Below are 19609 nucleotides of genomic sequence, written 5' to 3'. Positions count from 1 at the left end.
GCCTGCTTAAGACGGACCTGGTGGCAGGCCGAGCTCCATCCCAGAATGGCTCCCGTAGCCCAGTCTATGTGGGGGTTATGGTGCAGGAGCCAGGGATATCCCAGAATGAGCAGAATACGAGGTGAGTCCAGAATATGAAATGTGATGGTCTCGTGGTGGTTGCCGGAGAGAAGCATCTGCACTGGTATAGTCTGATGGGTGACAGTCCCCATCAGGTGACCGTCCAGGGCAGTGGTAGGAACAGGCTGAGGCAGAAGAACCCTTTTTATCTCCAGCTGCCGGGCCAGCTCTTCATTTATAATGGAGACGTCGGCGCCAGAGTCAATGGTCCACCCACCATGTGAGTTCGACGAGCTCCTCCAACGTGGCAGGAAGATCGTATGACACCAGCTCGTCCTTCACATACTCCTCAAGCCCCTCTAAATAGGCGTCGCACTGGGCCTCGACGTTCCATTTACTCTGGCAAGCCCTGGTGTGAAAATCGATAGAGTAATCGGCCACTGAGTGGTCCCCCTGACGGAGGTTCAGAAGACCACCCGTGGCATCTGGACCCTGGAAAGGTGGGCCGAAGACCTTCCGGAGTTCGGCAGCGAAGTCTTTGAAGGAGCGGCAGGCAGAAGTTTGGCGTTCCCATTCAGAGGTTCCCCACAGACGAGCTCTCCCCGTGAGGTGGTTAATGGTGAACTCCACTCTGGCTTCCTCAGAGGCAAACGTGTGTGGCTGCAGGGCAAAAAGAATTGAGCAGTTTGTAATGTAAATGGATTACAGTTCTCTGGGTCCCCCGCATAACGTTCCGGGGCCCCGACCCGGGTTCGGAAACTGGACCAGGTGGCGTTGGTGGGGGTACAGCAGCAGGAGCCGCCGCAGATTGGTCCCGGCTCGTAGTCTGCAATAACGCGGCGGTGAGCTGCTGGACCTGGGATGTTAATGTCGCTAGCATCTGCTCCTGGTTAGCGACAGCCTGTTGTTGGGCAGCAGCAGCCTGGTGTATCTCTGCTGCGGTGGAGGCGAGCAAGGCTTCGTGTTCCTGGAGAGTTGCTGTGGCGATGCGGTGTGTGCTGGGTCCATGTTGTGGCCAGATTGTACTGAAACAGGCTCGTGTAGGACCCAAATGCAGCACAACGGCAAGGGTAATTATCTTTATTGAAAACTTCACAGCAAGCAATATGGCAGACGAGCAGGAGTAAACGAGTCCAGAGTTCAGGGGGAGAGTCTGTGGCGGGGAGCACGGTTCAGAAAGGCAGAGCCGGGACCAGGGAACAGCACCGTTCACAATGAAGCGCCAGGTACTCACAGCAGTGGTAAAGCTCAGGATGGCAGGCGAGCGGATACCAGCAGGAAGCGTGGAGGAATGCCGAGTCGATCCGGGGGACAGGTGAGCAGGGACAGGGAAACAGGCAGACAGACACCAGAAACAATCCGCTCGCCTGCCATCCTGAGCTTTACCACTGCTGTGAGTACCTGGCGCTTCATTGTGAACAGTACTGTTCCCTGGTCCCGGCTCTGCCTTTCTGAACCGTGCTCCCCGCCACAGACTCTCCCCCTGAACTCTGGACTCGTTTACTCCTGCTCGTCTGCCATATTGCTTGCTGTGAAGTTTTCAATAAAGATAATTACAAATGATCCCTTGCCGTTGTGCTGCATTTGGGTCCTACACGAGCCTGTTTCAGTACAATCTGGCCACAACATGGACCCAGCACACACCGCATCGCCACAGCAACTCTCCAGGAACACGAAGCCTTGCTCGCCTCCACCGCAGCAGAGATACACCAGGCTGCTGCTGCCCACACAGAACTCGTGGTCGGGGACGAAAGGCTGAGGTGATTACCGGGGCTGAGACAGACGAGCAGGTCAAAGGCAGGCAGAGTCGGCAACGGGAGATCAGTCCGGGAAGAAGTGCTGGAAAGACTTGCGTGACAGGAAGAACAATCTGGCAAAGAGTGTCAAGAGGTGGGTGCTTATATCCAGGGTTGATTACTGATGTGGAGTAGGTGTGAAAGGTGGGAGAAAATTACTGGGTGCAGGTGAATGGGAAAAACAGGCAGGAGACCGGAATGGATTGTGACATCATCTGTCTAAACCAAAGTGTTTCTCCAGTGACTGTGGTGACTGCAGAGTGTTCCTTACATTTTGAATTTCAAGCTTCCTCATTTCCCACTGATCATTCCAAGACTGCCTACATTTCCCACCTGTCTGGTAGAGCTGAGGCTTAATAGAACAGGAGATCCTGTTCTCCTGGGGATGCCCCTCTCCATCTGAGCCCAAGGAACCTCTCTCTACATCCTCCAAGAAGCCCATGCAGATTGGGAGAACCAGGCTTTCCCCTGAGGAGCGTCAGCAATGCATGGATGAAGGCCGCTGCATCTACTTTGCTCAGCTTGGACATTTCCTTGAACACATTAAACATTGAACCATAGGTCAACCCGTTGGCTTCTCCCAAGGAGGTCCAATGCTTCCTGGGATTTGCAAACTTTTATAGAAAGTTCATTAGAAGTTTCAGTTCCATTGCTGCCCCTTTGCATGCTTTAACATCCTCCAAGTCTCGGCAGCTCACGCTGAGCTTCAAAATCACTCTGTAGAAACCTGTGGGTGAATTTCATGAAATCTGTTTTGCTCTAAATGTGAGAAATTGAAAATAATAAGTTAGTTATTGGAATTAAATTTAGTCACTGGGGGTAGATCAAATCAGCTATATTATTATATTATATTATATTATATTATTATTGTATTAGTGGTATTATATAAGTGAATTTGTGAATTTACCTATCTATGGATTGGCAACATCATGTGTAAATTATTTAGAATTTCAGCTTTGTACATTTTTATAAGTTAAATTAATTTAAAGCTGCCTTGTTACTTGTAATTGTATTGAAAATTAAATCAATTCATTCATAAAATAAACAAGTTAAGGACATTTACCATATAATATAATAACAGCTAATTAGATAAACCCTCAGTGTCTGAATTTAATTCCAACAAGTAACCAGTATCATCTTCAATTTCCCACAGTATAACAAACAAATTTCATGAAAATAAGCTAAGAATTAAGCAAGTTACACTCCACTTGATTACCAGCAGATTTTGATCTATATACAGCAGCGACACACAGCAGTGTCTCATTAGGTATCTACATTTCCATACCTGTGGTTCAGTATAGGATGCTCTTCTAGGGGAAGGCTTGACTCTCCTCGTCTTTGCAGTTTCCACTGCACTAATTGTACATTGTTCAAAATGTCATAATGTTATAAGTCTAGTTTATATACACACCTACCTAATGATTGGGTCACTAACTTTTAAGTCTTTTCACAAACGATTCCAGTAATAAGTTATTTACAACACACATACTACATAAACAAGATCGTCTTGTACTTTAAAAAAATATAAAGACAACTATAAGACACAGCATGTCCGAAGTGCACCAGATCAACCCATGTGGATCAGGAGCAGGTTTCTGAGACGTTGCTTTGGAGGCAACATGACTGAACAATCTTTATATTCTAATAACCAACAGAGATCTGAATGGGCTGAGTGTTTGACATCATGCAGCACCCAGTGTTCTGTGGGTGGCCCTGCTTGTAACTGAAGACCCACTGTGTTTGTTCACGTTACTCACCTCCTCCATCACCTCCACCCTCAGAGCAGGTGGAGGATGAGTGCCTGAGTGTCTGGCAGCAGATGGTGGTGCTGTTAAAAACTTACAACTGCTGCTGCTGATACTTTACACCTGCAAGTTCTATAGGGTGTGAGGGGGGAGGGGTGATGGTGTGTGTGTGTGGCTGGGGGCGGGGGGGAGGGGCAATCTCCTAATGAATTCTATGGAAGATTAATTTATGTCCCTAATTTGTGTCATTCAAAAACATTTTGAGAAACATTTTGTCATATGAGGGGTGTTAATATAATTATTCAGTTGTCATGGAGATCGACGTGTTGGCTCGGTTCCTGTTTTGATTTTGTTCTGCACTTTTAGGACCAGCAAAAGCAGGAGGAGTGGACTGGTTGGGAACGTTTAGTGAAAACACTGAAATGATTTTGGGACATGAGAATTCAAGAGGCTCCAGAGTGGTATTCTTTAGCAGTGTCTTAACAATTGCATGTTTAAGACATGATAATGCCACGCAGTAGTTCTAAGAACTGAGTAGAATGGACTTGAGTTCACCTCCCCTTCGCCCTGGTGATTGAACTGCAAATAAAGGATGCACCTGGTTCCTGGGCCAGACTCATATCCTGTCCTCCAGCTCTGTGCAGCCAAAACCAAAGTTCTTTGGTCACTAGTAAAAGGCTGGATGGAGAGAGAGGAGTAGAGGGGGTGGAGGAGGGGGTGAGTGACTTTGCCCTCAGGCACTAATGTGGAATCAGTTTGAAACAGCCACAGTAAGGTGTAAAAAATGAATACAGTGCTCTGCCATTCAAACAACAGACATTCACAGCCTCTGTGACAGTGGGTTCAAGTCAATGGGAAAGTGGCATCAAGTATTTGGAGAGACTGAATAAAAAATAGGTTTTCTATAGACATTGGTGTGATGGAGCACAGATGATTAATCCTACTGTCTTTGGTGATCCTCTGACTTTTCCTCTGGCGTCAAAGTTTTCACTTCTCAACATCTACTAAATGCACATTTATGGCTGTGAGAGAACAAGGGCTAATAATCTTCGGGATCTCATTCAGCATTAGCATTTAGGTTCACTTGAAAACAAATTATACATCTTCTTCACCTAACTCATAGGCATACATCGTATGTCAGCTGGTATGTGATAAACAAACCAAACAACACAGCCTCAACTAAAAAAGAAAAAAACTCTGGTATGTTTCATATTTTCTGTGACCACTTCAATGTTAATGTCAGATATTACAAAAAACCTAAAACAAAAAAGCAACATTTAGTGGTAAAAAAACTAAAAATGTTACTGTTCAAGTGACAAAGCCCTGCAGTGGCCGAAGTAATGACAGGAGCAAAGGAGGAAATCAGGAGACATTATTACAGGTCAACAAGGTCAGGTCAGGGTCAGGGTCAATGGATTGGTTGATAAAAATTGGACTTTAACACAGGAGACCACTGTTTGTTTCCTGTTTCAAACCAACAGTCAGCATTGTTTCTTTAAAGGGGACATATTATGCTCAATTCAATCTCTATATTCTTATTCTGGGACTCCACTCAAGTAACTTTGCACAGTTCACAGTTAAAAAAAAAACATATTCATCTCAAACTGCAACCTGCATGTTATGCAACATCTGAGCTGAGCCTCTGACTGAAACAATGTTAGCTCCGGCCTCTTTAAGGCCTTCCAACCCCCTAACAGCCTGAGCCTACCATCCAGAAGCCTGCTGAGGGGCTGCACAGCCAGCGCTTGTGAGCACCACCTCATCCTCTTACAGGTGTGGAGAGAAATGGCAGCTTCTCAAAAAGGTCCGTACATATTTGAGCCTGAATTGATCCAGAATATGAGAGTGAACAGCACAAACATCAGAAGCAATAAAGATAACAGCAGGATGTCTCTCTTTGTTAAATATTATGCAATCAGTATAAAAACATTTTTATAATTGTAGGTATGATGACGAACGTCCTCTAATCTTAAAGTACCTATTTTAACACAAACCATGATCATTCCCTGAACCTAACTAGACCTGTATCATAGCACACATCTGTTCAATCACAAGTCTGATACCCTGCCTCACCTGAAATCACCTGTCATCCAGGAAGTTATATAACCCCACCCTTCTCTGCAAAGCCCTTTCTCTTCAAACTACTGAGAACAGAGAGGACCACTGTGAGTTGAAGAATGGACTTTTCAAACCTGATGTTATTCTATTTGGCTAATATTATAGCAATTATGTGGTCATCATTTTATTGTTGCATGACTTTGAATGTTTACTTGTATTATGTTGCATTAGATTCCTATGTTTGATACCCTGAGAGTGAAGAAAGAGATGGTGGAAGCATAAATGAAGTAAATGGATATCAGCTTGATTTTCTTCAGATTATTATTGTTAGTGCAGATATTTAAATTTGATATGTAATTGTACTTATTTTTTCTTTATGTATTTTAATATCTCATGTACAGAAAAAAACATCCATCCTTTTGTCCATCACCCATCGACCTGAGCACTTTGAATTGTGACATATAATAGTAGTAATAATAGTTGGAACAGTCTCTGGATCCTGTTTTTGAACGTGAACTCCACATCAGATGTTCAGTGAGCCAAGCCACCACCTTGTCTGTGAATGTTCTCATTCGTCCAGGTCATAGTAATCTCTCTCTTAAATTAAATCGAAGGCAACTGGACTTGTATTTGTCTGTGGAAGACGTTTCGCCTCTTATCCAAGCGGCTTCATCAGTTCATCATGTATTGGTCTCTCTAGTCCGCACTAGTCTGACCAAGAAAATGGAGAAGGACCCAGGTATTTAACCTCTTGTGGGTGGGTCCACCAAAGTACCTGTGAAAGTACTGGTTTCGCCTGACCATTGTTGTGGTCTCATGTGGACGACCGTCGTTAGGGGTCAGGTGACCCTGTTGTTGTCCCCTGTGAACGACAGTCGTTAGGGTCAGGTGAGCCCCTGGTGGATGACGATCGTTGAGAGTCGTCTGAGGTTATGTTGTTGACCCTCCTGGGTACCGATGAAAGGGCGACATTGTAGATGGGGGATAGATGGTGTCGCAGACCACCTCCCCTGTTTAGCGATGGCCTCTCCACTTTTACATAGATGGCTTCCTTGACTCCCCTTTCAAACCATCTGTCCTCCCTGTCCAAGATTTTGACATTGCTGTCTTCAAAGGAGTGTGCCTTTTCCTTTAGGTGGGAGTAGACAGCTGAGACAGGGCCTGAAGAGTTTGCCCTCCTGTGTTGGGCCATACGTTTGTTTAAAGGTTGTTTAGTTTCCCCAATATATAGGTCATTGCAATCCTCACTGCATTTGACCGCATATATCAGGACAAATACAAGTCCAGTTGCCTTCGATTTAATTTAAGAGAGAGAAGCCACCACCTTCAGTGTAGTTTTTTTAACATCATAAAACGTTTAGTTATATATTTTCAATGGTTTATCACGACTGTTGTAAGAGCACTAATCGTATCAGAGGGTAGAGACAAGGGCCTGTTACTGCAGCTGGGCAGATTAGAGGTTTTGATACTGTAGTTGAGCATACAGGGTGTAACTCTTACTAAACTGTCTGGTAAAACCTAAACTGGCAGACTGAGTGGTTTAAATGAGCTAATACAGTGGCACTGGTCCACACAAACACACACACACACACACACAACAAACTAACAGTGGACAGACTCGTATGCTAACAAACATCTCCTGAGACAGTGAGTCAGGGAGGAGGAGAGCGGAAATGAAAACCTTGACTGTTGCCTCATACATGTGAACAGCATGGTGCTCATGTCTGACCTGCTCAGTCACTGCACGTAAAAGACTTCATAACCTCAATCCTTTATATCAGTCAAGCACAGAAAGAGCTTCTCTGTGTCTCATAAGTCAATTCCTGTGGTCAGTTGTGGTCTGCTGAAAGTGTGTTGTGTGGGGGTGTAGTGAGAACTTAATCAGTGATATATTATTATATTATTATTATTATGATTAAAAAAGGACTGAGAACAGAACAATGTCATTGACAGAAAAGTTCAAGGTCAACCCACCCCCATACACACACACACACACACACACACACACACACACACACACACACACACACACACACACACACACACACACACACACACTTTCAGGCAGTTTCTACATCTGTCCTTTAACAAGAGAGAGACTTCTGCATCATGAATGCAGAGGTTCAGAAACAAACTTGCTGCTCATAAAGTTTATTCAACCAGAGTTTTCTATAAATAATAATATACATAGTAACACAGTAACATCATAAAAGGAGGATGCAGGCGGGTTTTTTGGGTTTCCATTAAAGGTTTATAAGAAACAAGGCGATTTCTTATTCACATGAGTAAGTAAAGGCAGATTCTAATAATGCTTTGACACAAAGGACAGTGACATAGACTTTTCTGATATATTAGCAGATTTAGGGAATATTACAAAAAGTTATATACATCAGAGAACAAAGTGCCACTAAATGATATGGCTGTTTTAATAATAGATTCACTGAATCTAGAGTCCTTTCACAAACAATTTCAGGTATTATTTGTTTTGCAGCAACTTTTGAGCAAAAAAATATAAAGACAATCATAAGATGGAGGGTTGCCACAAGCTGCCGTGTAAATGTGAGTGTACCAGATTTACAACAATACAGCCCAGGTCAGGCAAGCTGGAGCTTATGTCTGAGACGTTTAATGTGGCCATGGCCATAATATGCAAGTACTGTAAATCAAGCTAACAGTCCACTCTGTTCCTCCCACCCCTCCCCCTCCCCGCTCTGTTACCCAGCCCTTCACTTGCATCCTCGTCCTGTTCATTGTCTCAAATAATGCAGGAAGCGGGAGCTCACTCGCCTGTAAGTCAGCCATAGCGACGTCTTATTGACAGCCATGAGGTCCCACCCCCTGACTATGGCTTACTCGGATTGGTTAGATGGACGAGGTTCACTCAAAACTGGCTGACAGGCTGATCACTGAGTCTGGATCACAGACAGAGGCCTTTGACTGCACATCTCCACACATATGTTAAGTGGTATATTTCAACTGAAATTATTAGAAAAAAGTTACATCATGTCCAGCAGACATGTCCATGCCCCCCTTTGACTTCCTTGACTCTCCATTTCCTGTTTTATATTGAAATTACTTTCTTTAGCTGTCTATTGTTTTTACTTCCTGCTCCAGTGTGAATTCCCACCTCTGTGATCACCTGCTTATCTATAATATGTCACACCTGTGTCTTGTTACCTCATTGTTGTGCGTATCTAGTCTCTGTGTTCCCCTCACTCCTTGTCTGTTCATGTGGTTCACTTGTTACCAGGGTAAATCACCATGGTAATGTCTAACAACTGCATGTTTAAGACATGATATTGCCATATGTGCAGTTGTAAGAATGAAGTAAAATGGACATGAGATTAGCTCCGCTGGGCCTTGGTGAATCAGCTGGAAGATATGAAGGTATGAAGATAGAAGATGAAAAATAATATGACTCTGAAACTAGAATCTCCACCTCCTGGTTGTTTCCTCCACCAACCAACCAACCAAGTTACAGGAAATATGGTCACAGTCTCTCCTTCCTGAGATACAGTGTTGAATAATGGCCAGAACTGCTTTACTGAACATTATGATGTCACAGTGAAGTTGACCTTTGACCTTTTGGATATAAAATCATTTTATCCTTATAGATATTTGAGTTTAAGCGTGTCAGAATTAGTGAATGAATTTGTGAGTTATGGCCAAAAACTTGTTTTGTTTTGTCACAGTGCAACAGAACTAATGAAATTCTCTCTGGCCATTCCTGATATATTGTATTCACAAGAACGTGAGAACATCGTAACCTTGAACTTTGACCTTTGACCACCGAAATTTAATCAGTTCATTCTTGAGTCCTAGTGGATGTTTGTGCCAAAGTTGAAGAAGTTCCGTCAATGCGTTACTGAGATATTACATCCACGAGAATGGGACGGACGGACGGACCTGGTACGTAGGTACATATGGACGGCTCTGACTGTCCTGAGTGCAGAGGCATGAAAAAGGATGCACCTGGTTCCTGTATGGGCCAGACTCATATCCTGTCCTCCAGCTCTCTGCAGCCAAAACCAAAATTCTGTGGTCAATAATAAAAGGCTGGATGATAAGAAAGGAGTGGGTGGGTGGGTGGGTGTGTGTGTGTGTGTGTGCGTGTGTGTGTGTGTGTGTGTGTGGGGGGGGCATAATTTGCCCCTGGGCATTAATGTGGAATCATTTAGAAACTGCCACAGTAAGGTGTTAGAAAAGAATGAACTGCTCTGACATTCTAACAACAGACACTCACAGCCTCTGCAACAGTGTGTGATGATACTATTATTATTCACAGTAACACACATGCCCTAACATGCACACACGGCTGTCGCATCTACCAAAACAAAGAACAGAGGAGCTCAAACACTCAGCGGGGGTGTGACATCGTTCTCTGCTCAGGATGCCATAACTGCACGATATCTTTACATAGAAAATAGTTGTTTGCTGCTGTATTAATGTTTATAATTGTGCATGTATAAACTTTAAAATAGTTTATTTACATTTTAAGAATTATCCCATCATTGCTTCACACTTGCTCCTTGTGTTTAATTTGCTCTTCTTGATAAAAATCACCAAAGTGGCAACAAGTTGATGCTGTGCTACAAACAGATGTAGTTCTCAGATGTCTTTCTTTGCATCATTATTTACATTATTAAATGAGAGTAGTCAAACACGTTTCAGTGTTGTTAATTACAAATGAATCTTTTAGGCCATAAAAAATTAAAAGATGAAAGTAAAAGATGCAAATAGATAAAAGTCTTGTGGTTTACAGAAGATGCAAAATATTAAAATGTACAAATCATTTATTATCCATCATCTAAAACTATGAACAATACAAAAACAAATGAGCACACCAACAAAGACATTTCTTTAACTAGTGTCACAAATGGCCATAAACATACAACTAGTAAAAATATAAAAAAATATTTATATTTTTTATAAGTGTCTATTTCTTCGAACAGCAGGAAAAGAAGAAATACATTTTTTCATGGTATGAACCGCTGTAGCTCCAGTAGAGCAGGGCCTTTGTACAAACCTGTCCTGGAAAAGGTGAAAATATAAATGAATTTGTGTCTCTCAGCATGTTTGTATAAAATACAAGTAAATTATTAAAGGACTACAGGAGGCTCATGGGAGGTTCATTGTTCAACTTATTGTTAAATGATAAGGATGAACTAGAAAGACAAATCTTCGTAAAGTCAGCTTGGTTTTCACAGTGAAACACCATACAGTCAATACAGTTGATGGGCAGAATTAGCACAAATCTGTCATAACTACTATGAACAGTTAAGTAAGACTCTATTTTAACTGTGTTAACAAGCTCAAAGCAGCTGGTTTTAATCTAAATCTGAGGTGTGCTGACGTTAATGACGTCACTCTTACACAGTCACATCACTGGTCCTGTCACTCGGAAACAGTATGCCAGTCACAGTGACACATGACAACAGCTCAACATATGGAAAGAAGCTGAGACAGCTTCAGATGGTGGGAGGTTTTAACTTGTACAATGATGATAGAGATAAATAATAAAAATGTTGCTGAGGCTGTTTATATAACTCCATCAATCTGACGCTATTTCAGTTTTATTTCTTCTGCTGCTATCTCATGCTGTCAATGGTCATATCATAACGTAAAATCAGACACAACAGCATCTGCACTGTAATGCATTTCAAGAAGAAAACTTAAACAAAGCTGGAAAGTTGGCAATGGCACACAGGACTGATGAGCCTTGCAAAGCAAACTCATAATATCTTAAACAGCAGAACACCAAGTCATAATGGAGCACTCTGAAGTGTGTAGTATTGTAATGGAGTTGCTGTGTCGGCCATTTACGGATTTATCAACATTCTTATTTAACAGTCTTATTTCCTTCAGATGCAGTAAGAATCATCATACTAATACTATTACCGACATGTCTGCTTTAAACACAATAAATGTTCAGCTTCTCATGCCAATTTTAAACTTAACAATTGGGGAGTTTACATTTTAAGAATTATTCCATCATGGTTGCACATGTGCCTTTAATTTAGTTTTTTTTTTTTTTTAATGAGATCACCAAAGTGGCAGCAGATTAACTATGAGACAAGAACAGATGCACTTCTATTCTCAGTGCAAAGTCTAAAGCACATTTTCCACTAAAATACCAACAACTCATGCTGCGTATTCTGGTCGTTGTGCCACCACAAAAACAGGGCCTTAGTTCAAATGTGTGAGATTATACTGTGTGTATACTGCTGGTAAGTGTGTTACAGTATCAGCAAGACCAAATAGCTAGTCCCTGAAACTGAGTCATAGAGTTGGTCTTAAATTTCAGTATCAGTGTGGGCAAGTGAATGTGCAACATGTAATATTGTCTCAACCTGGTGGATCGTGAATACCTGAAAGTGTGAGCACTACCACTGAATCATGACAGGTGAGGTTTTCCCACTGGGATGGGCACAGTGGTTAGAACCTGGTTCTGGAAAACAAATCTCTGGATACGTTCAAAGACCCAGAGGAAGATGAGGAGGACGCTGACGTACTGGATCCAGGCAAATTTGATGGTTTCCCAAAAGCCTGGACGATAGGTGGAGGAAACAGTTAAGGCAGAAACGATGAAAAAACTTCACAGTTCAGATCAAACCTTTGCTTTTTCCAACCATCCAGCTTGTCTTAAAGACAAACTGAAAGACACTGAGGATAATGAGGAACAACACAGAATGTATGAATAACTTGTGTGACTTAAAGGGTCAGTTCACCTAAATCCAACATTTTCTCAATTCCCTCTAGTGATATCTAGACATGCAGATACTTTTATTTAGTTTTAGTCTTTTTTACTTATACATCCTGCAACACCTTGACTCCCCAGGGACGAACACAGGGATCCAGTTTGTGGACTTCAGCTTCCATCATCAGAGAAATCTCTGTGCTCACCTCCACCTGTCAGTGGATCACTAACGTCCAGACAGAGAGGAAGGAGCAGGAGAGGCTGGGGGAAAATCATACACCTATCCAGGGATGTGTGGTCTCCCTGCTGCTTTTCTCACTCTACACTAATGACGGCACCTCAGGACACCCACGACACAACAGTCAGGGACAGTCAGTCTGGGATCTATGATCTCTCAGGACCTGATCTGGACATCAAGCATCGACTACATCATCAAAAAAGCCCAGCAGAGGATATACTGTACTTTCTGAGCCAGCTCAGGAGGTTCAACCTGCCCCAGGAGCTGCTGATCCAGTTCTACACTGCAATCACTGAGTCTGGTTTGTACTGACCACCAATAGGACAAAACAGACTACAATGGACAGTCAGGACTGCAGACCTGTCCTCTGTTCAGAACTCACTGCAGACCCCTCAGACCTTGGACACAACCAGCTCCAAGTCCTCTGAAAGACGCCACAGATCACTGTTCGCCAAAAACAACAACAGTTACAACAGTTTCTTTCCACATGCTGTCACTCTGGTTAACAGTTCAATAAGTCAGATGATGCCAGAAAACAATCTCTGTGTAGTACGCCTGTCTCTGCTAATTATAATTATTATAATTTATGAATACAAAAACAGGTACATATCAGCATAATCATCATTGTCAAATATAAATCTGAGCACACGTATATATTGTACATAGACATGTATAAATGAATATACTCTACATAACGACCTTCAGAAAAAATGTATATAAAGTAACCTATTACATTACCCTTATTCAATATTTAGTCTGTTCTATTCGCACTATTGTATTCTTATTTACAATTTACACAAAAGATGACCACATCAGAGGGCAGTTTTCATTGGGAATGTAGAGTAGGGATGAAGTTCCTGTGCTGTTACTGATTTACAGTGTTAACCACTTGTGTCCACAAACACAACTGCAAAAATATACATCACCTTGTGATACACCTGGACACATCATCAGTGATGTCTCCTGGGGTTGTCAGGTATTTTTGGTCTTTGAGACGTAACAAACTATGGGCTTTCACCATTTTTTTGTTACTGCATTCAGTGCGCACATACTCACTGACAATTCAACTACAGGGTTGTTCTTTTACCTCTTATACTTGAAAACACTTAAAATGCTGTTCAGACCGCAACAATTAACATTCTAAGACATTTGACTCTGTTCACTATTTGCACCTGCTATATTTAACCACATTTGTTTCAGGACTGAGGATCATAAGAAAGGCAAAAAGAACAAACTATATAGTTCCGTGGAAAACATTATCAGGTTAATCTAAATGACTTATGTATGTGAAATAAAAGCATTTTAGCATTTACAATATAAGCAGTATAAAAAAAAATAATAAATGGATTAAAACACACTATAATGTTGTTGTAAATCCTTATTACTGTGTTTGTCAAAAACTATAACTCCCCCTGTAGGCTAACAGCAGTGGAGGCTGGTGTATGAATGACATTATAATAAAACACAGGTGAAATAATATGTCTTCACAGTTACAATTGTTGACAAATACTGTACATAAAATAACACTTAAAACTAGAAAATTCCAGGGAAATTTTGAGTGCCACGGGGGCTATACTGCCGGGATGAGTACATGATTTATTTCCAGTGTTCAAAAGTCACCCTGATCATATTCTGGTTTTGAGAAATGTCTTGATATAAAAGACAATGTCACATCCCTCCATCATGTATTATGTGGGAAATATCTCATATTCTGTGTTGTTTTTTTTAATAAAACAAGAGGCAACATGTCTTCAAACCGGCATTTAAAGGGTTAAAATCCTGAAAACTAATAAACATTTGGTAGGTTTGAGCAGAACTGAAGTGGTTTAAGAGATGTATGCAAAAAAAGCAGAAAAAATATTGATATATGATGATTTTATAGCAATTTCTTTGTGTGTCCTTTTTTGGACGCGAGGAACCCCAGAGGGTACAAAATGTGTTACCAGTGTAAAATAGACCTGTAACAGTAACTGACATTAGATTTTAAAAATATGTCAAAAAAGACACTTTCTTGCAGAAATCCATACCTTCAGCTGTAACACAGCCAAAATGTTCAGCTAATCAAAAAAGAAAAGTGAAGAAAATGTCCAAAAAGGACAGAGGGACCCCTGAGGGTTAATAAATCCCATGAACCGCTATTTAAATTACCACTATTATGTTTTTTTCGGTGCTAAATTTAACATTACTGGGGAGGAGAGCAACGCGACTAGAAGTGACAGCGAGAGAGGGCTAGTAGCTTCTCCTCTCCTCTGTCTCAGCGGAGACCGTCACAACTTCATTCACTACTTTCAACAAAACAAAAAAGAAAAGCAACAAAGGAGCAGTAAATGGACTTACATATCTAAGACCTAACTAAATGTAATTTAAGACCTAACATGCGGCTAATGTAAAGCTAGCGGAGCTTGGAGAGTTGGTTATCTGGTTGCTAGGCGCACGCACGCACGCACACAGGTCAGGAAGCTGCCGTTGCCATGGCAATGTGAAAATCTGCCCAGAATTTGGCTTCTACAAGCCAATTCAAACAATTGCAAATTATGAGAAAACCGTTACTTCTTTTCAAAAAACCGAAAATATCGTGACAGACACTGAAGCCAGAAGTTTCTTACAGTCTCTATTTTATTCAGATATTCCTTAAAATGAGTGAGTAAGCTCAGTGCGAAGACAGAGTGAGATTCTTTTGAAAGAAAAAGACGATTACATTAGGTGTCAATGAGAGTGAGACAGGTATTGCTGCCGACTCGGCACCCCCGTTTAAATTTTGTGCAGACCCTGCCTGTCAAAGTTACATTTTATGAATCCCAACAACTATGTCTACATTTTCAGAAAGAATTATTGTCTCCTTTTTACGGTTTGGCTGAGCTCGAGTTAAAAATAAAAATAAAAATAAAGGTTATTTTTTACTGCTTCACGCACTCTAGCCAACTGACGCCTGCTCACTCTAACTTTGAAGAAAAAGTGATTTCCACTCCTCCTTTGAGTGCTCATAGTTTGAAAAGTTTACATGTTATGTAAAAACAGTTGCTGTGTTTTGGAGAGAGCAGAAGTTTCCCTCCGTTTTATAGTTTGAATCACATTTCTACAGGTATGAGAGAGCTGGGTGACTCAGAAAAAATGTGAAATTTTGTAGAAAAAATGTGAAATTTTGTGGGTTTTTAAAGAAAATTCCAATGCATTCCTAATGCATTATTTATTCCCAGTATTTTTGGAATAACTTTGGGAAAAATTGGAATTTTAACACCAAAAGTCATAGCACCTCTTTCGGGATCAAGACGCACGTTTTGATGTATATATTACCGGGGGTTTCTCAAAGCTGCGGGACGAGTTACGCGTCAAAATTTGGCGGAAGAATAATAATAAGCCCGAAGGTATATTAATAGATGGCTCCGCCCCGAGGCACTCCTCTACAGCTAGAATAGCTGAGAGGAGAGCTGAGCACCCGTGGCACTAATGATCCATATTTGTGCATATAATTAAATTATAGTGTGTTAAGAAACACTTACTAAATGTTTATATAGTAGTAATTAGGTTTGAGTCTGTTCTTAAAACACACACAGACACACACGAACACACACACACACACACACACACACACACACACACACACACACACACACACACACACACACACACACACAGCATTTATCAAAGGATATCTAATGACCTCCAGAGGGTAATGGATCTCAGCATTAAGCTCAAAGGGAGAATCAGAAGCTCGTCCCACAGTCCAGACTGGCATGGGACAGGACAGTATTGTGGTCACTACGGTAGGAAAAAGAAAGGGTCAGACAGAAAGAGAAAAGTGAGAGTTGTAATGCCGTAGGTAGTGATAAGCTGTGGTTCAGGTCGAGTTGATTCTGGTTCTAGACACACAGCAAACAAAATAGCAACCTTTGTCAACTTACAGTTTCTGTTCTGGTAGCTCCTGATTATGTTGTCAAGATCATACGCACTTGCAAAAGGGCTGGAGCCATCAATCACTGACACCTGGGCATTAATAAAAAAGACAGATAAACGTTAGAAAATACATTCCCTTAACGATTATCTGTTGTCCGTGCCACATCTCCCTCAGCTGAGGAGTACATGTGGTAGTATACTGCAGTGAAATATTTGTACTATGATTAGGGCAAAAATGGAGGTTAAAAGGTAGAGGAATGCTGAGTTGCGCCTAGTTGATATTCAATTGAGTACATGAAGCCAACATCAACACTGCTGAATTTTTTTGCCACTGTGCCAGAGCCAGCCAGAGCCGGGAGAAACATTTTCTTTCAGGTTCTCCATCCGTCCGCCCCATTCTCATGGACAGGATATCTAACTAACACCTCAGGTCCATCACAGAGCCCAAACGTACAGATAAAAATGTACTGTGCATCTGAACCACCTGACGTGTAAGAAAACACAACAACAAAGAGGAACACAAAGAAAACATGTAAACTTCACACAGGGTCTTCTGTTTGCGAGGCAAAGTCAGCTCTATCTAAATTTATATTGGTGCAAACAGGAACAGGAGAAAACAAGAGAGAGAGAGAGAGAGAGGTGGACAGAAAGACAGTGAGTCTGTGTCCTCTCACATTGTAAATGTCATACAGTCCCCGGTGAGGCAGGGGTGTCCGCTGCTGCAGCCTCAGGTCTCCACTGATGAACAGTTTAGCTCCAGGGACAGAAGAGGAGTGCTGCACATAGGCCAGGCTCTGCATCACCACTGTGGACATCCGCTGGAAAAACACAAAGTTAGAATATGCTTACAGCAGAAGGCAGTCTGTACTGCCATGACAACATACACACAGGAATGGAACCGTGGCTTAGTATGTAATGTATGTATGTATAAAAACTGATACACATGTTCATACATTAAATAGCAGTGGCTAGGACCCAGTGTCATATCCTTTTGGTGCAATGCATTTTTGTCCCTGAATCAGTACAGTAACTGTTTATGAGAATACATGAACGTGAATTGTAATACAACATTCTGACCAGAATCATAAAAATGGTATAAATATTGTTCCAAAGTCTATACAACAATGTCAGAAAAGACATTAATTTCAAATTTGCTGACATTAACAGTCAATGAATACTGGTACATAATATATATTATTGTGTGACGGAGTATTAGGGCCACAATGAGTGAAAACAAATCTGAAATTTCGAGATTAAAGTGAAAATATTACGAGAATAAAGTTGTAATTTTACAAGAAAAAAGTCAAATATTATGAGAATAAAGTCTAATTTTAGGTTGCGTGTTGTTTTAGAGAGGAAATATCAGAAGCTTTACAATGAGGAACGTGGAGCATCCTGTGAAGTTCTACTTTAGGTTTCACAAATAAGGAGAAACTTCTTTGGGCTCATCATCAGCATCAGCATCTGCATCAGCATCAGCATCAGGACATTGAAAAGATTGTGAAGAAATTCAGTCTATTCTATTGTTAGACAGAAAAACAGCAGCTGCCAGAAGCAGCTCAGGCTGACACTGACTGTCCTTTCACCTGTTTAACTGGTTGGTGTAATATCATAAAAATTATGTTTTTTCTCTCTCTAAATTTTTAATTCTCGTGATATTATGATTTTATTCTCAGAATGACAATTTTATTCCTGCAATATTATGACTTTGTCTGATTTCTTTTTTTTCCTCAATGTGGCCTAATACGTGTGTATTTGAAGCCAGACTTCAACAAGGCAAAGTAATTTAGTAATTATCAGACCCAACACACAGTGACTTAATGACTTAATCACTGACTGTCATTTTTAAATATTAGCCACAACAATATCTGAGTTTTGTCTTAGTTAAGACTAACTGTCATTACTTCCTGGCATCAGGTTGAGTAAAGCTTTCTTAATGGTGGCATAGACACATGATGCTTATACTGTGGGTGTATAAGCAGACATAGGCACTGCAGTGGAATACATACAAAGAGCTGGTAGCTGAAGGTGAGCAGCAGCTGGACGTTGTACACCTGTTCCTCAGGTTTTAGGGGTAGCTGCAGTTGAAAAATCAGGAGGTCCAACTTCCCATCCTGGTTTTGATCCTCTTCTCTCACCTGTAGTGTGAGTTATTCCACACAGAAAACACATACAGAATAGTAAACAGTTATGAAAGTGACAAATTATCACTACATCTGTCACTATATAATTGACAGTGTTAAAACAGCAATAACTGCAGCTAATATCTTCTCACAGAAATAGCAGGGATGCGGAGATTGGCACCGAGCATGTTGTTAAGATGGGGGAATGTGCTCCAGGCGACGTAGTCTCCCACAGAACTGGTTGCTGCCACCAGCAGAGCCTGATACTGGAACCTCACAACCGGCTGCTCCTCATAGGTGCTTCTTTTCATCCAGAAACCTAAAATAACATGGCAATAAACAGCGAGCAAACGTTGCAGCAAAACGTTGAAATATAGGCGTATACTGTATATAAACACACACACGGGATATCTATCAGGTTTCTTGTTTAACAACAGCAACAGAAGCAGTGGTCGTAATGGTTCAGTGCTGTACCTTGGCTCCTGTAAGCAACCAGCAGAGGTGCGATGTAGGTTAGGCACAAAACCACAACAAGAAAGAGAGTGGCTTTCGTGCAAACACTCGTCTTGTACCGAATCAAAGCCGGGTGAGAAAAGACTTCATAGAAAGCCATGGGTAACGATATATGCAACGTTCGATGCGTCAGTGTTGTGTAATCATCAAGTCAGCTGGCTAGCTTAATGTTCAAGATAGCATAGATGCTAATTGAATTGATGCGCCCGGACGACTAACGTGAATAAATAGTATCAGACAACAAAATGCCAAGTGAATCCAGATTAACCCTCGTTAAGTAATATCCATCAATCACCGTTGAGTAAGTGTTTTGGGGGGAAACGTAGCGTATCAACATCTATACACATTAGCTTCCTAGCTAAGCACCATGCACCGCGCCATGTTTCAGCTAAGTTAAGCGTCTCGCGGTTACCATGGCTGCCAGTTGAAGCATTCATGCTGCATTCAAATAACGTCGGTGAGATTGGAAGCACCAGAAGAAACTC

The 19609-nt window shown here is 41.5% G+C and overlaps 1 protein-coding gene across 3 annotated transcripts; it reads right to left on the bottom strand.

Annotated features, from left to right (window-relative positions):
* Positions 1 to 10434: 10434 nt before the first annotated feature.
* On the bottom strand, positions 10435 to 19506 carry tmem231 (transmembrane protein 231). 3 transcript variants are annotated; one of them, XM_022768538.1, is made up of 8 exons: positions 19086 to 19506; positions 18764 to 18930; positions 18498 to 18626; positions 17163 to 17306; positions 16497 to 16578; positions 16248 to 16353; positions 12028 to 12216; positions 10435 to 10690 (listed from the first exon to the last, which is right to left on the bottom strand). In XM_022768538.1, exons 1-7 carry the CDS (start codon positions 19222 to 19224, stop codon positions 12054 to 12056), a joined length of 930 nt encoding a protein of 309 aa, XP_022624259.1. In that variant the 5' UTR covers positions 19225 to 19506; the 3' UTR covers positions 10435 to 10690; positions 12028 to 12053. The 3 variants fall into 3 exon arrangements, with proteins under 3 accessions (XP_022624259.1, XP_022624260.1, XP_022624258.1); XM_022768539.1 differs by having other exon boundaries at positions 10435 to 10685; XM_022768537.1 differs by having other exon boundaries at positions 10435 to 12216.
* Positions 19507 to 19609: the final 103 nt, after the last annotated feature.

Source organism: Seriola dumerili, unplaced genomic scaffold, assembly GCF_002260705.1.
Source record: "Seriola dumerili isolate Sdu_G_001 unplaced genomic scaffold, Sdu_1.0 BDQW01001690.1, whole genome shotgun sequence".
NCBI lineage: Eukaryota > Metazoa > Chordata > Actinopteri > Carangiformes > Carangidae > Seriola > Seriola dumerili.
This window is presented reverse-complemented; position numbering and strand designations above follow the sequence as displayed.

Excerpts from the sequence above, each read along its gene's own strand:
- tmem231 (XM_022768537.1), bottom strand. The coding sequence starts at position 19,224 with ATGGCTTTCTATGAAGTCTTTTCTCACCCGGCTTTGATTCGGTACAAG. Across the intron at positions 18,627-18,763 it reads TCCGCATCCCTGCTATTTCT|GTGAGAGAAGAGGATCAAAA; the intron begins GTGAGAAGATAT and ends CTCACACTACAG. Across the intron at positions 17,307-18,497 it reads CCTTCAGCTACCAGCTCTTT|CGGATGTCCACAGTGGTGAT; the intron begins GTATGTATTCCA and ends GTGTTTTTCCAG.